Source organism: Oxyura jamaicensis, chromosome Z, assembly GCF_011077185.1.
Source record: "Oxyura jamaicensis isolate SHBP4307 breed ruddy duck chromosome Z, BPBGC_Ojam_1.0, whole genome shotgun sequence".
Taxonomy (NCBI): domain Eukaryota; kingdom Metazoa; phylum Chordata; class Aves; order Anseriformes; family Anatidae; genus Oxyura; species Oxyura jamaicensis.
The window spans coordinates 4,283,606-4,296,753 of NC_048926.1; the positions used below are offsets into that span (position 1 = coordinate 4,283,606).

The window sequence follows — 13,148 nt, forward strand, 5'->3', positions numbered from 1 at the left end:
AAGCAAGAGTGTGATCACTGGTGACACATCCAAGCATCCAATGCTTGGCCTTCTCCTCATCAAACAGAGCCAAGCAGCCATCAAGGAGAGCTGGCTGTGGCCTCTGGTGTGGCTGCTTGTGCCACCGCATTCCTCCCAGGAGCATTGGGCAAGGGAAAATTACCCGCAAACCCCCTTGGGGCTGATTCTCATCTTTCAGCGTGTGGATCAAGAGCGGCTCACATGAAGCTACAAGGCTGTGAAGCGCTGAAATTCCTCAATGAGCCACCCAGGTTTATAGTGGTGGAGTTGTTGTAACACTGATGTCAATAAAAGATACCATCTCTCTCTACAAACCTTGCCACCCAGGTGAGACAGCGAGCCATGAGAAACTGATGAGAAGATAAGTAAGGAATATTTACTGGAGGACTTGTTGACTCTTACCACATTTTAGGGCTGAGAGACCAGAAATAACCATTAAGAGCATCTAGATTGACTGATTGAAGAACTGATTGAAGACAAGCCCCAGAATTTCAACCCCCCATTGCTACACCAACCACTAACTCTTCTTTGGGATAATTTTTTTTTATCATTAAGCTACCAAAGATTCAGAGAGCTAATAATTTTGAAACAAAATCCCCACGTCAGGGACTAGATGATGACTGGCTCCCAGAAGCCAGCACTCTAAGATCAGGCCACCATCTGGGAGGCTCAGTTGTGTTATGGTTAGGCAACCACAGTACAATGAAGAAGGGCTGAATGTTACCCCAGCCTGTGACAGATTCCTTGACTGAGTCATTAATCTTATTAGTCTCTTTCACATACTGTACTAAGAGACTAGATGTTTTCATTTCTCCTGCTTTAGTTTCCACTGAGTTTGTGGGCTTCTTGCAGGAGGACAGGCTCTTCTGCTGCCTTCGTACGGGGACCACTGTAGTAGACTTTGATTTGCAATAGGAACACAATGCATCATCTTGAAACGAACCTGGCAGAGACACACTTAGCTCTGTGAACACAGCTGCAATTGACTGTTCATCTTGAATGACCACATCCTCATCTTCAGCAACTCTGGCTTCCACAAAGCCACAGTCCAGGCCACATCTTAAATAGGCAACCTCATTTCTGTAGTTAAGATACCCTGGCCCTTCTGCTGGCCCTTTCTGCGAGCCCATAGCTCTAGGGAACGGTTTGGGGTGATACTACCCCAACACAGCTGAACTTTTCCCAGGTCAAGCAGCCTACTCAGAAGCAAAATCCTGTTACTGGTGTGCACACCAGAGCTTGAGAATCCCTCTCCTGATAACAACTGCCTGCAGCCCAGAGTCCAAATATAATCATGACGTACAAATAGCACTTTGTGACCTGAGATGAAGGAGCTAAGTGCCAATGGTCTAATTCACATTAGAGGTCAAGGCAAGAAATGGAAAATAATGCTCTTATGAAAATACAATTTTTCTAACTGGACTTGTCCTCTGGGGTCACGTATCAAATGGAATCATTTTAAGTCTCAAGAGTTGGAAAAGTCTCAGAGTTAAAAAACAAAACAATGCATGTTTACACAGGATATTTTTAGACCGGTTTCCTAAGAAAACAAGGACAATGTGATCACACTGTTTCTGTGTATGTAAATGGACACAGACTCCTTGCCTGACTACATGACCCTTTCCTCAAGGTTTTTAGGGTATTTTAACCAATTTTATTCAAATTTGACAAAAATCTTTAAGATGCACTGTTTCTAAAAGTTTTGTTCAAATTATCTGGACAGAAGAAAAGGACCTCTGAGGGGCTCCCAAAGAGGGAAGGGCCAATAAGTTCACTCATCATTAGGCACCATAGAAGCCACAGAGAAGGAATGTGGTTTGAAACCAGCTTTCACAAATTTCAGTGCTCACAGGAGAGAAAAAAAATAATAATAATAAGCTGAGAGCATCAAATGAAGCCCCTCTTTCCATAAAAATGAACTCAAGATGAGTCCATCATGCAGTCCCACTGACCATGCAGGGGAACATGGTCAGCAGGGAGCCCATCTGGGAATGAAGCATGTGAAGGATTAGACCTGACCTGAGGGTGAATAGCTGGGTGTGCATCTGTGTGAAAGAGAGAGTAAAGATGAAAAAAGCTGGAGGTAAATCAGAAGGTATTTGTGGTCAGGCATGCCTGGAAGGAGGGGGGGGGAGCACTGCATGCAAAAGGAGATGCTGGAGGAACATGAATGAATGTATGAAGGCCTGACACTCCTGCGCATCCCCAAACCTCTGCAAATGAAGACACAAGCAGCACAGAGACTCACAGCTCTGGATGCATGTGCCAGTATGTCACGTCTCCAGCACATCTCTTTTAGCCTGGAGGCCCTGGTGCTTTCAAAACACAACCAGCATGCACTGACTTGGCCAGGCCTTTATGAGGCTGCTGGGAGCAGCACCCATCCAGTCCTGCAGTTCAGCAGGGGGAAGCACAGGACCTCCAGACGGACCCCCAGCTGCCCTTTTTGATTCTTGTTCCTTCCCTCTAAAGCCCTGCAGCATCTCCTCAGTCCCCAAAGTAGCAGAAGGGACATTTTTGTCATGGTTTGATGAGAGAGGCGCAGCATGAGGGAACAAGGAAATGTCACAGAGGGCCAACGAAACTCACCCGTGGGAGGGACTGCTACAAAACAAAACCAGTCCTTGACACAGACAGCCTCCACAAGCCCTGGTCATGTGGCAGCTAATCAAATACAGCAACTCTTCCTCATTTGGCACTCTATGTTAGGCAGTAAAAGCCATTCACATTTCCCCAGTCCATCCCTTTGCTGCCAGATGCATGCTTCTTAAAGAAATACTTGGCTACATGCAAAAAAAAAAAAGTCACAATTCTTTGGGAGCAGACAGACAGTGAAAGATGGGGATCAGCTGGCTCAGGCAGAACACCAAGTGGGAAGAATAACTCTGCTTTATTCCTGTCACAAGATATGAATGACATGATGTGAGGCAGACACTGTTTCAACAGGCTTTGGAGAAGGACTAGTGAGAGCTAGGATCCAGCACTCCCCACACTTCACAGTGAGAGCTGAATCATCTTCATGCGGGACCTGCCTCCCCCCAGTTTACTACACAGAGGCCCAAGAAGACTCAGTTCCTAGTCCAGGCATCTCAGGAATCTTCAAGAACCAAGATGAACCCGAGCGGTTTTCAGCTCACGGTGAAAGAGGTCTCCTAAACTCTTAAGTTTTTCTGAAAAAAAATCATTCCTGCTCTCCTTTGGGGAGGGAGCCTGGAATGGTTGTGGTGGGACGGCACCAAAACACAGCTGCTTCACTTGTGCCTTCAACAATGTGGTAGAAAGAAGCTGGCCAAAAAGAAACCTGGGATCAAAGAGCTGACTTTGTGTAACACTGCAGCCCAATGCTTGTACAGAAAGACTAAAACCACCAGGTGCCTTATGCCTGTTAGAGCAGCTCTGAAGTGGTCTCTCCCCTTCTCAAAAGACAGCTTCCCCACAACACAACTTACAGAAGACTTCCCCACTCTGCTGGCATTTCTGGGGCTCTCCTACTAGCCCATGACCAGGGCAGACACCAAGATCCACATCCCTACTCTTCATCTCCTTCTGCTGCTGTGCACCTCAGGGACCTGCCACCAGCATCATTTAGAGCAGCCTCAAGGCTTCCCTAAGCAAGGGTGGGAACCAACCCTGCACAGAAACAGTCTCAGGCTGAAGATTTTCCTTTGGAAAACAAAGAAGAAAAAAAAAAAAAAAAAGACATGAAATCAAAGCCTAGCACTTCAAGCAGATGCACAAGTGCCTTCTCCTCCTTGCTAAGCCCTCTGCAGTGCAGGGAGCAAGCACCAACTCCCCAAGCCATGTTCGGTTTGCAATAGGAAGAGCTGACTCATGCAGGGATGCCCTTAGCGAAGGGGAAATAATCGTGCTCTTTGAGCAATTGGATGATCATGCACACAAGTCACCGGGGAGAGGAGTATAGCGTGGGGGTAATCCAGCAAGAGATGTGGATGCACACGAGAACCTGGAGGGAAAGTGCAATGTGCAGTCAGCGATGCAAAGAAGGGGAAGGAATCGGGGGTGGAAGTGGTTGTGATCTTGTGGAAGAAGGAGGGGTCCAAAAAGGAAAAAACACATGAGAGTCCTTGAGGAGCGGGAACTGGAGGAGAAAGTTGCCTGTGGGAAGCTAAGCAGAGGAAAGGAATAAGATGAATAGAATTTCAAGGGAGAAGGTGCTAGAACTGCTTCCTGGGGAGAAATGGCATATACCTGCAGGCACACAAAGGGAGGATTGCAAGAAAATCCATGGACAGAGCTTCCTCTGACTGCCCGCAAGGAAGCTATACTTCCAACTGACTTGCTGCCACTTATTTCTCTGCAACAAAATGCATTCACCCATCCCAAGCTCTCAAAAAAAAAAAAAAGATCAATAATAAATAAATGAGTTAAAATGAGTTAACATCCCCTGAAGCAGGACATTGCACATATGATGGAAGCTACAAAGAAACTTTATCAGGTTATGTTTAAAGAAAGGAGTGGGGTAGGAGGATGGGAAATGAAGTGTTTGCTGACACAGAAAACAAGACAGGGTAGCAAATGAAGGAAAGCAGGGGGAGGGGAGGAAGGAAATAAAAACAAAACCAGGGAACCACTACTCATCTGGGGCTTGTTAAACACTACATGACAAGCAGGGAATGCTGATGGATTGCTTCTTCACATTTGGTGCCACGCTTTCAATGCCATTCTAGACTGACAGCATGTTTGCCCTTACCCAAAGGAAAGGCACTTCTAGGGATGCCAAAGGCACTGGGCTCGAGCAAGCCCACTGCAGGTGGGAGGAAAGCAGCACCAAGAGGAGTGCCTGCAGGGCTCACAGCAGGCTGGCAGGTTATCCTTTGGGCTCCTGGCTTCCCCCCTCACCAGAATGAAACAGAGCCTTTGGCAGTCTAGAAGTGACCATGGTTCAGCCCACTCTATGCCCAGGCATAGAACAGTTGAAATCAGAACAAACACTTTCAAACACCTCCACACTTTGAGACAGCTGTACAAGCAGCCCCACGGACAGCCCAAGCCACGATTCACCCACCGAGCAGCCCTGGAAGAGGGGTAGGAAGCTACTTTTGTTCTTATCTTCAAGAGGGGGAAACTGATGTGAAACTTGGCAAGGCCGTGACTTAAAACCCAAGAGTTCTTGGGTTGTGGCCAAGCCTTGAAGCCATGGAGCAGAGGCTCCCAGCACTGGAGCTCTCCCGTCCCGCTCGGGGCCAGGGCAACCACACCCAGCCCCATGCTCTGCTTGAGCGCCTCCCCTCCCGCTCACCATCGCGTAACATCCCCAGGGCAATTGCTCACATGGAAAAGAAACATGAGGAAAGTATTTAATGTATGTTTACATCTTTTAATATACTGTAGCAGCTGGAATCAAAGGGGGAAAGAAAAGAAATCAGTCCCCAGCACATGAGCAGCGCAGCTCTGCAGAGCCCCCTTCTAATCACCACCATGCCCCAGACCACAGCTTTAGAAATCAGGCTCTGGCCCCTACTGCCTAATTAGCAGAACAGTGCAAAGCTTAGGAACAGGCATATCTTCTTCCTCCCTAAGTGGCCACTGAATAAATACTATATCCCCAGTTCACAGCCTCTTTTTACATTGCTGGCATTACCAGTCCTTTGTGTACCCACATGCTGTTACTTAAATTACTTCCATGTTTTCATTACTTGCCCTCTGCGCTATGTGTATTGAAACTCCTGCAAGAATGCTGAAGTGGTGTTTCAAAGCACTGGGGACCACTGGAGATGTGGCTGAAATTATTATGCAACAAACTTAAGTGATTTTTCAAGTCCTAGTAGAGTTGGCTCCTCCTTCCAGAAGATAGATTCACTATAGGACAACCCATCCCCCAGACACAAGCATGGTCATTGGAGAGCTGAGTATAACCCAAGCTGCATCCTCACACACAAGTTTGTGGGACTCATATATGTGCCCTGCATCCATAAGCAAGGAGATAAAACTCAAGTAATGACACTGTGCCCATGTATGAGGGAAATATATATATATGTCTTGGCAAAAATCCAGTGGAGTGATGCCAGCTGCACATCTGTCCCAGCAGTTTAAGGGCATTGTCCCCCTCTACTTCAAGTAGTTTATTTTTTTCTGGAGTTTGTGTTGATTAAAGCAACAGGCAAACAGCCTAACTCTGGAGAAGCACATGTGACTGCGAGATCAAAACCATCAGTATCATTTAAATGTGACAATCACATTGTAACCGCTACTGCACCTTTCAGTGTCCCTGCAAGTGTCTGCAGAAGCTACCTGCATGCTCCTCTCTCAGGAAAGCCCACTGATGCACATCTTGAGTTGCAACTTGCTGCTTCCTGTGAACTCAGTCTTCACACAAAATCCCTAGCTTCCATGAGACACATGCAGCAGCCATTAAAGCAGTCACACTGCTCTATTTGAGCCCTTCTCTGACCAATTTCTAGCTTGCCTCCTGTCCAGTGCCTTTCACTACCCCTTGAAGTGAGATACTGATCTTATAACCCAAGTGCTAAGAGCCACCTGCGTGCAAAACCCTGCCTGGCCACAGGGATGCAGGATGTTCCCCACCCCAGGGATGCCAGGTGCAGGTCTCTGGGCATCACACCCTTCAAGATCATAGCCCCATGGTCCTCCAAATCCCTGCTGGGGACTCTTCTCTGCCACGTTGTCTCCAGCCCGCCCGGCCCCAGCTCGGCAGCTGCTGTGCGGCAGCCGTTGGGTGTTATGCTAATCGATTCGCCGGTGCAGCGGGCCTCTCCCCATCTGCTCAGAGGATCCACCTGCTGTGTTTTCTCTCTTTTTTTTTTTTCTTTTTTTTTAATGGTTGGATTAGGCCAGTGCCGCCCCAAGCACTCCCAGCCTGAGCGTGTAGCACAAGCCAGCTCGGACCTCACAGCACAAGCACAGGCTGGATGCAACCACACGTGGACTGTGATCTGCCTCTTTCCAACTCCTTATCTTGCGGCAATTAAAGTCTCTCCCTGAACGTCACCACACTGCTTTCTTTCCCCCTCCAAGTTTCATTACAGCTAGCTTTATTTATTTAACCTTTTTGGATAGCCACATCAAAGAATGAACGTGCCTTCCACAGCCATCTAACTGAGGGATAAGCAGAAATGAAAGGTCTGATTTCTAAGCACTCATTCTTCACAATCCACTTGCAGTAGGCAGTGGTTAGCAAGTCTTTTTTCTCCCTGCCTGGCCATAGAGAGATTGCTTGTGACACCTTTGCTGTCTCTGAGCAGAATCTCACACAACTGCTGGTTCCCTTGAGACTGCTGCAAGTATTAAGGGAGGATAAGGAAATGAAAATAAGACATTGTTCCGCACTAAGAATGCGGCCCATCCTTCTCAATAGGTGGGAAAATCTATTCCCAATGTATTACTGGAACAAAACTCCACTGTGCTACTTTTCACATGCAGGGAATATGCCATTTACTGTGGTTCTAAGAAAAATTCCCCTTGGTTTCTCCCTGCCACAATATCAGCTTCTAAGGCAAATACACTCAGTGAGTAATGTTAACCACTCTGGGCTCTGCCTCACATCAATGGGAAACATTGCTGCTTCAGAAAGAGATTCAGAGCTGTCAGACTTTTGGTCTGGGTCAGTCTGTGAAGGCCACTGCGTCCTGAGAGGGCCACTGGCAAGTAGCCTCCTCCAGGCTTAAAGTAGCCCTTTGAGCACCCATCGCAGGTATGAAGGACAGATGTGGGGACCTTCTGCACAGCAAGGGATCAAAGTTACATTGAACAGCAAGACCAAGTTGTCCCCTGAGCTCTAGATTGGTGCAAGCCTGTATCCCAGATGCATCTGTCCAGGTGTTAGAGACGTTTGTGAGTCTTTCATCAGATGCAGACTCCTGTCTGAACTCACCACAAAGCCCACATGTTGCTAAAGAGATGGAAGTGAAGTATTTGTGTTGTGATAAAGCCTCTACCTGACCAAGTCTCCTTTGTCTGACTCCTATGACAAAAAGCACTCCTACACCCAAAATAACACGAGTAGTCACAACTAGTCATCTCCCCGCCCTCCCCCAGTGCTGCCTCAGAACTTGATTTCTTTTAAAATCTAAGTATAGGGCACATTACTGAAAATTAAGCCAACAAGAAAACAAAAAAGGGTTCTCCTGAAATCAGCTCATGTAAAGGAAATCTTTTCTTTATACCCTGTTCCCCTTCTTGACTAAATCACACACACCAAAAAAAGAAAAAAGAAAAATATATATATTTTTTTTTTTACCCTAGCTTAAGCTACGAAAAAATCTCCAGGAGGATATTTGAAGAAAATGATAAGCATCTGGAAGAATGAGACTTATAATGGAAGTATTTTCTGAAGCATAACTATAGTGTTGCTAGCACAATGCTGTAATCAAGAATAATGGAGCCGTTCGCTCAGTATACAGGAATGGATTCAATTGTTCTCCGTGCACATACCTGTATTTTACAAATGTAGTCAAAAGCTTTAACTGCCAAAAGGCTCAAGCATTAGTGCTCAGACACAAAGCAGCGTAGAAGTGGGCTTCTTCATTTATCACTCACGTAAAGATGAACCTTAAATCTCAATTACGCACAAAAGGGGAAGAGGCAAGGCTGAACTTTTGATCCCTTCCAAACTGGTGCTTCTGCAGCTCGCACAGCACCACAGAACAATACCTGAATGGTTTTACCTCCTCTGTAGCCAAGAAGGTCTCACAAACCACCTGAAGGTTGTGTCTCAGACACAAAGCACTGGTTAAAAGGGAAATATAGAAAAGCATAGGACTTACCTTCTTTTTGGAGTGTGATCTGTCCTCCTCCTTTGCTGCTTTGCTATTTTTCCCAGCTCTGGAAAGCTTCTGTTCCCCAGACTGCTTGATGGTGATTTTGATCTCAGGAGGGCAAATATAGTTCTCCAAGTTCTTTGGGGGCTTCTTAGCTCTCTTGGTGGTCTGGATCTTTAGTTTTAAACTCCCCTCTGTGAAATTAGCTTCCTTGATGGAAAACTCCTGCTCCTCCAGCCCATCTCCTGCCACCCATTTCTCGCTGTCTGCGTTGGAAGTGGAATCCACATCTCTCCCAGAACCCAGCTCATCCTCCTCTTCGGGCTCCATTCGCTCTCCACTCACCGGGATCCCTTTCCCCGAGCCCGCTGCGGGCAGCATCGTCTCCCCTGTGCAGCTAGAGGACGGCGGAGGCTTGGCAGAGGTGATGGTGGCTGGCAGAAAATCCGCCTCTCCTCCCCTTTGCCGGGAGCTGCCCAAAGTCTCCCTGGGCTCCATAGCAGTACCGCAGTGCACTGGAGTTTTATCAGAGGGAAGGGGAGCACGGGAGGGGACGGGGAGAGAAAGGGCAGGTAGGATCCCAGGGAACGTATGGCAGCCGTCCGCCGAATTCAACGCCCCAGTTGCCCAGAGGCTGCAAGGAGCTCAGAAGAGATCAGATCTGCCACTGTCAAAGGAAAGGAGAAGAAAAAAGGAAGTTAGCACACGCATATATATTGAATATAAGCGTGGAAATGACTGAAACGCAGAACAGCCGGGCTTCCCCTGCAGCATCTCAAGGGCATTCCCTGATGCAAAGTGGGAACTGACGCTGGCCAGCATTTCTGAGGGCCGGATCTAGTACCCTGCAGCAGACAAGCTGAGGAACTATAGCCGTGTGCATCAATAAACTGATGAAAATGGATGATTATAACCACCAAAAAAATAAAGATGTTTATATAAAACCTCCTTCCACACTGGACTTGGGAAAGAAGTGAGGTAGAAAGCAGTTCTCCATACCCACAAACCCAATTTATTTTAGAGTGTTCCATGTTGTTGTTCTGGTTTCTGCTTTTTTATTTTTAAGAAAAAAATAAAAAATAAAGGAGAGGCAGACACTTGCCTCATGTTAAACAATAACCCAGCAATCAGAGCCCAGAAAACACAGCATTGTCCTCTGAGGGAGGCAGAAGAGCTTCAAACTCCCCATCTCCCCACTTCGCAGGCAACGGGGACACACTCGGCTGCCGGCTGTTGTGCAGGGCACTCTGCTTCAGATGAATTATTCAATACTCGCAAAGCCAGGCACACACTGTCTGGAGCCTGAGATGCTCCCTGGGATGCTGCACATGTAGGAGGATCCACCTGGGTCCCTTTCAGGGCATGTCAGGGACCTAAGTACTGAGGGTGATGGAGGAAAGATTAAGTCAATAAGTCAATATTTTCCAGAGTTCCTTGTGCCCTTGGGTACCACTGCTCTGTAACAAAGGCTTGGGCCAACTAAGGCAAGAACTGTGCTCTCACCCTTTCAGACATGAACTTTCTTTGAAACACCGCAGATCAAACCCCACTGGCTGAAAGCACTAAGCTTATGCTCTTGGCAAAAATTAATGGGAAATGCTGAGAATATTCAGCTGAGGCAAAAGATGTGCCACTCAATAGCATAAAGAGACTAAACCAGATACCAAGCATTTGGTTAAGGAAAAAAAATACACACAAAGCATTCTTGAAGGTGTCGAAGTTTTTTTTTTTTTTGTTTTTGTTTTGTTTTGTTTTTGTTTTTGGCCTCTGTCCCTAAAACCCACCAAGTAATCCCCCACCTTTCTGCCCAACACAGCAAGCCACTTTAGGCTAAAATTTAGCAGAAGGATATCTCAGAGAGAAATTTGCTGCTACTTTACTACCCTGAAACAGCTCCCTAGTGGGTCAGAAGAATATCCCTTCTGGCATAGGGAGAAGGAAACAAGAAGGCGCTGCCAGGAGTCAGTGCTTGGGGGCGCAGACCTGCTCTCGCAGCAGCAGCTCCCTACTAGATGAGCTGGGCTACACTGCCAAACCCCACCCCTTGACCAACTGCAGGCAAGATCTGAGAACAGCCAGGGATTTCCCAGGCCATTTTTAGTAGCAATAAACTGTAAAGGAGAAATAGAGAACTTGCTACCTATCACCAAATCATAACAGTACTATAAATGTGAACTATTTTGCTTTAATGCAGAGATCAGTGAGAAAAATCACATGCCCTTATGCCATTAGCTTCTTTCGGCTTTTTAAAAGGACTTACATAAACTCAAAATTTAAGAAGTAACAACAAGAATCTTTTTTTTTTTTTTTTTTTTTTTTTTTAAGTTACATAGCTGTATTTCCAATGGAGTATGGCCATGGGTCACTTCTCTAACCCTAGCACATATGGCTAGTAATGGAAAGTCCTAAGTATCCTACAGCTCCATGAAATCATTGGTGACCTCCACCCAGGTCCCAGCAGAAACAAATTCATATAAACTTCCCATAAATAGCACAATCTGACAACCCAAGCAGAAGGAAAAAAAAAATAAAAAATAAAAAAAAAATCAAGCTATCATAGAGCCTGAACTGCCATCTGGCCTTAGAGGTACTTCTTGTAGCTCATGGTAGACGTACCTTGGCAGAACATCATGAAAACACTTATGTTTAAGATGCATATCTTCTGGCAATAGGAAAGAGGCTCATTTCCCAGAGCTTCTGTCACTCTGGCCTCATTTAAGGTGATTTGAGGAACTAACAGACCCACGGTCTCCCACATGCCTGCCCTGACTCACCCTGTGGCCAGCAAGGCTCTCCCTTTCACCACCAATGAAACAAGGATAATGCTTACCTCATTCAGACCTATTGTAGGGTGGCTTAGTTAATGCCCTTACATAGTTCTGAACCCAAGTGTTTACCATGAGGTACTCACTAATTACTAACACAATTAGTACATTAAAGACACCCAGTTGCAAGGAGCTGATCCACCTAATTGACTGACCTTGCACCTTGCCTTTCTTTTGTGCTTATGGAGGTGATGGGAGTCAGGGTTACCTTCCTCTTCCAACCAGTCCAATCAAAAAAAAAAAAGGCCGTCCTATTTATCTGCCAGTTCACATTGTTAATCTCCTTGGAGAGGGACGCAATGTACACACACTCCTGTGCTGCAACACAAACACAAGGTGGTAAAAGCTCAGCCGTGCAGCATTCCAGGGAGTTACTGCTCTGGTATGCACGCATGTACAATGGGCACTCTGTGCTGGCCTCCGCCCACAGGCTTTTAACCTCTCTCGATGCTGGTGAAAAAGAGCAGGCCTCTCACAGGGAGCATCTGCCTCAGCAGGACACAGCCACCACACCCCCAGCCACCAAGGGTGCAGAGAAAGGACCACGGGCTATGGCGTAATGAAGAAACCCTCCTGGGACCTTATTTTGAATGGGACATGTGATAAAGCTCCTGACTCTGTGCTCAAACCCAAAACACTCTTCCCAGCTCAGTGTTTTATGGAGGTCTCATCCAAAGCCAGGGCTGCCCCAAGGGGTCTCAGCACCTTGGGGTGAGCAGAAACCAACAGCTGATTAAAGGCACTGTGTTATACCAGCGTCAGATGGGTTCATGTGAAAACCAGCTTTAAAATCCTGCTTTAAAACATAGGCCTCCTGTCATGCCAACAGCCAGCAGATGACGATATCACCTGACCCACAGGTAGCAACAAAGAACCCCAGCGCTCAAATGCTACACTGAATTAACTGGGTCATTGTTTTAGGTATCTCCTTACTCTCCTTCAGGGTTAATAGTTAAATGACGCGGGTGCAGGGACATTATACTCGTCTTTCTTGTTTGGGCAGGCTACAAGCGCTTTGACTAATTAGGAAACCTCACTTCAGGCTCCAGAACAAGTAACCTCCTGGGCGAAGTCCCGACCTCCCCTTTCCTCAGCTTGGGGCAGCACTGCAGGAGCCACTCAGCCCTGCGTTTTCAACTGCAGTGGCAATAGCTCTTTGCTAGTGCCTCCCCCAAAAGTTATGGGGGCCTGAGCTTCAGAACTGAGGAAAATCAAGCCCCCAAACCATCCCTGTTGAAGTCGCTGGGAAAACATCAGGCTCTGGTTCAGCTGCAGCCTCCTGGGCTTCTCCCTTTTCCTCGTGTCCTGCATCTCCCCAGCTCTGGGCTGGCCTGCAAGGGGAAGGCAATAAACACTTATCCTCCAGCAGCTCTTCTGCCTTAGCTGGCTACATGCAGACCTGGAAATCCAGCAAGGATGCTGATTTTCCAAGCTTCCTAGCTCTATTTTAAATACTCAAAAAATGGGGGATGCTGAGGCTTTTAAATGCCTACCCAAACTGCCCTCTCCTAGGCTCATGAGCATCAATTCCTGTTCAATAAGCAACTGCAGAGGTGCTTCACCA

General features: G+C 46.8%; 1 protein-coding gene across 4 annotated transcripts in view; it reads right to left on the reverse strand.

Moving 5' to 3' along the window:
* SETBP1 (SET binding protein 1) overlaps window positions 1–12,729 on the reverse strand; it is a 246,168-nt gene extending 233,439 nt beyond the window's left edge. The window contains exons 1-2 of one of the 4 annotated variants that reach the window (XM_035309240.1): window positions 11,376–11,623; window positions 8,766–9,426 (exon numbers count right to left, since the gene is read on the reverse strand). In XM_035309240.1, coding sequence (XP_035165131.1) covers window positions 8,766–9,257 — 492 coding nt within the window. In that variant the 5' untranslated portion in view covers window positions 9,258–9,426; window positions 11,376–11,623. Of the gene's footprint in view, window positions 1–8,765; window positions 9,427–11,375; window positions 11,625–11,739 lie in introns of those variants that run through there. The other 3 variants (XM_035309238.1, XM_035309237.1, XM_035309239.1) reach the window with 3 other exon arrangements.
* Window positions 12,730–13,148: the final 419 nt, after the last annotated feature.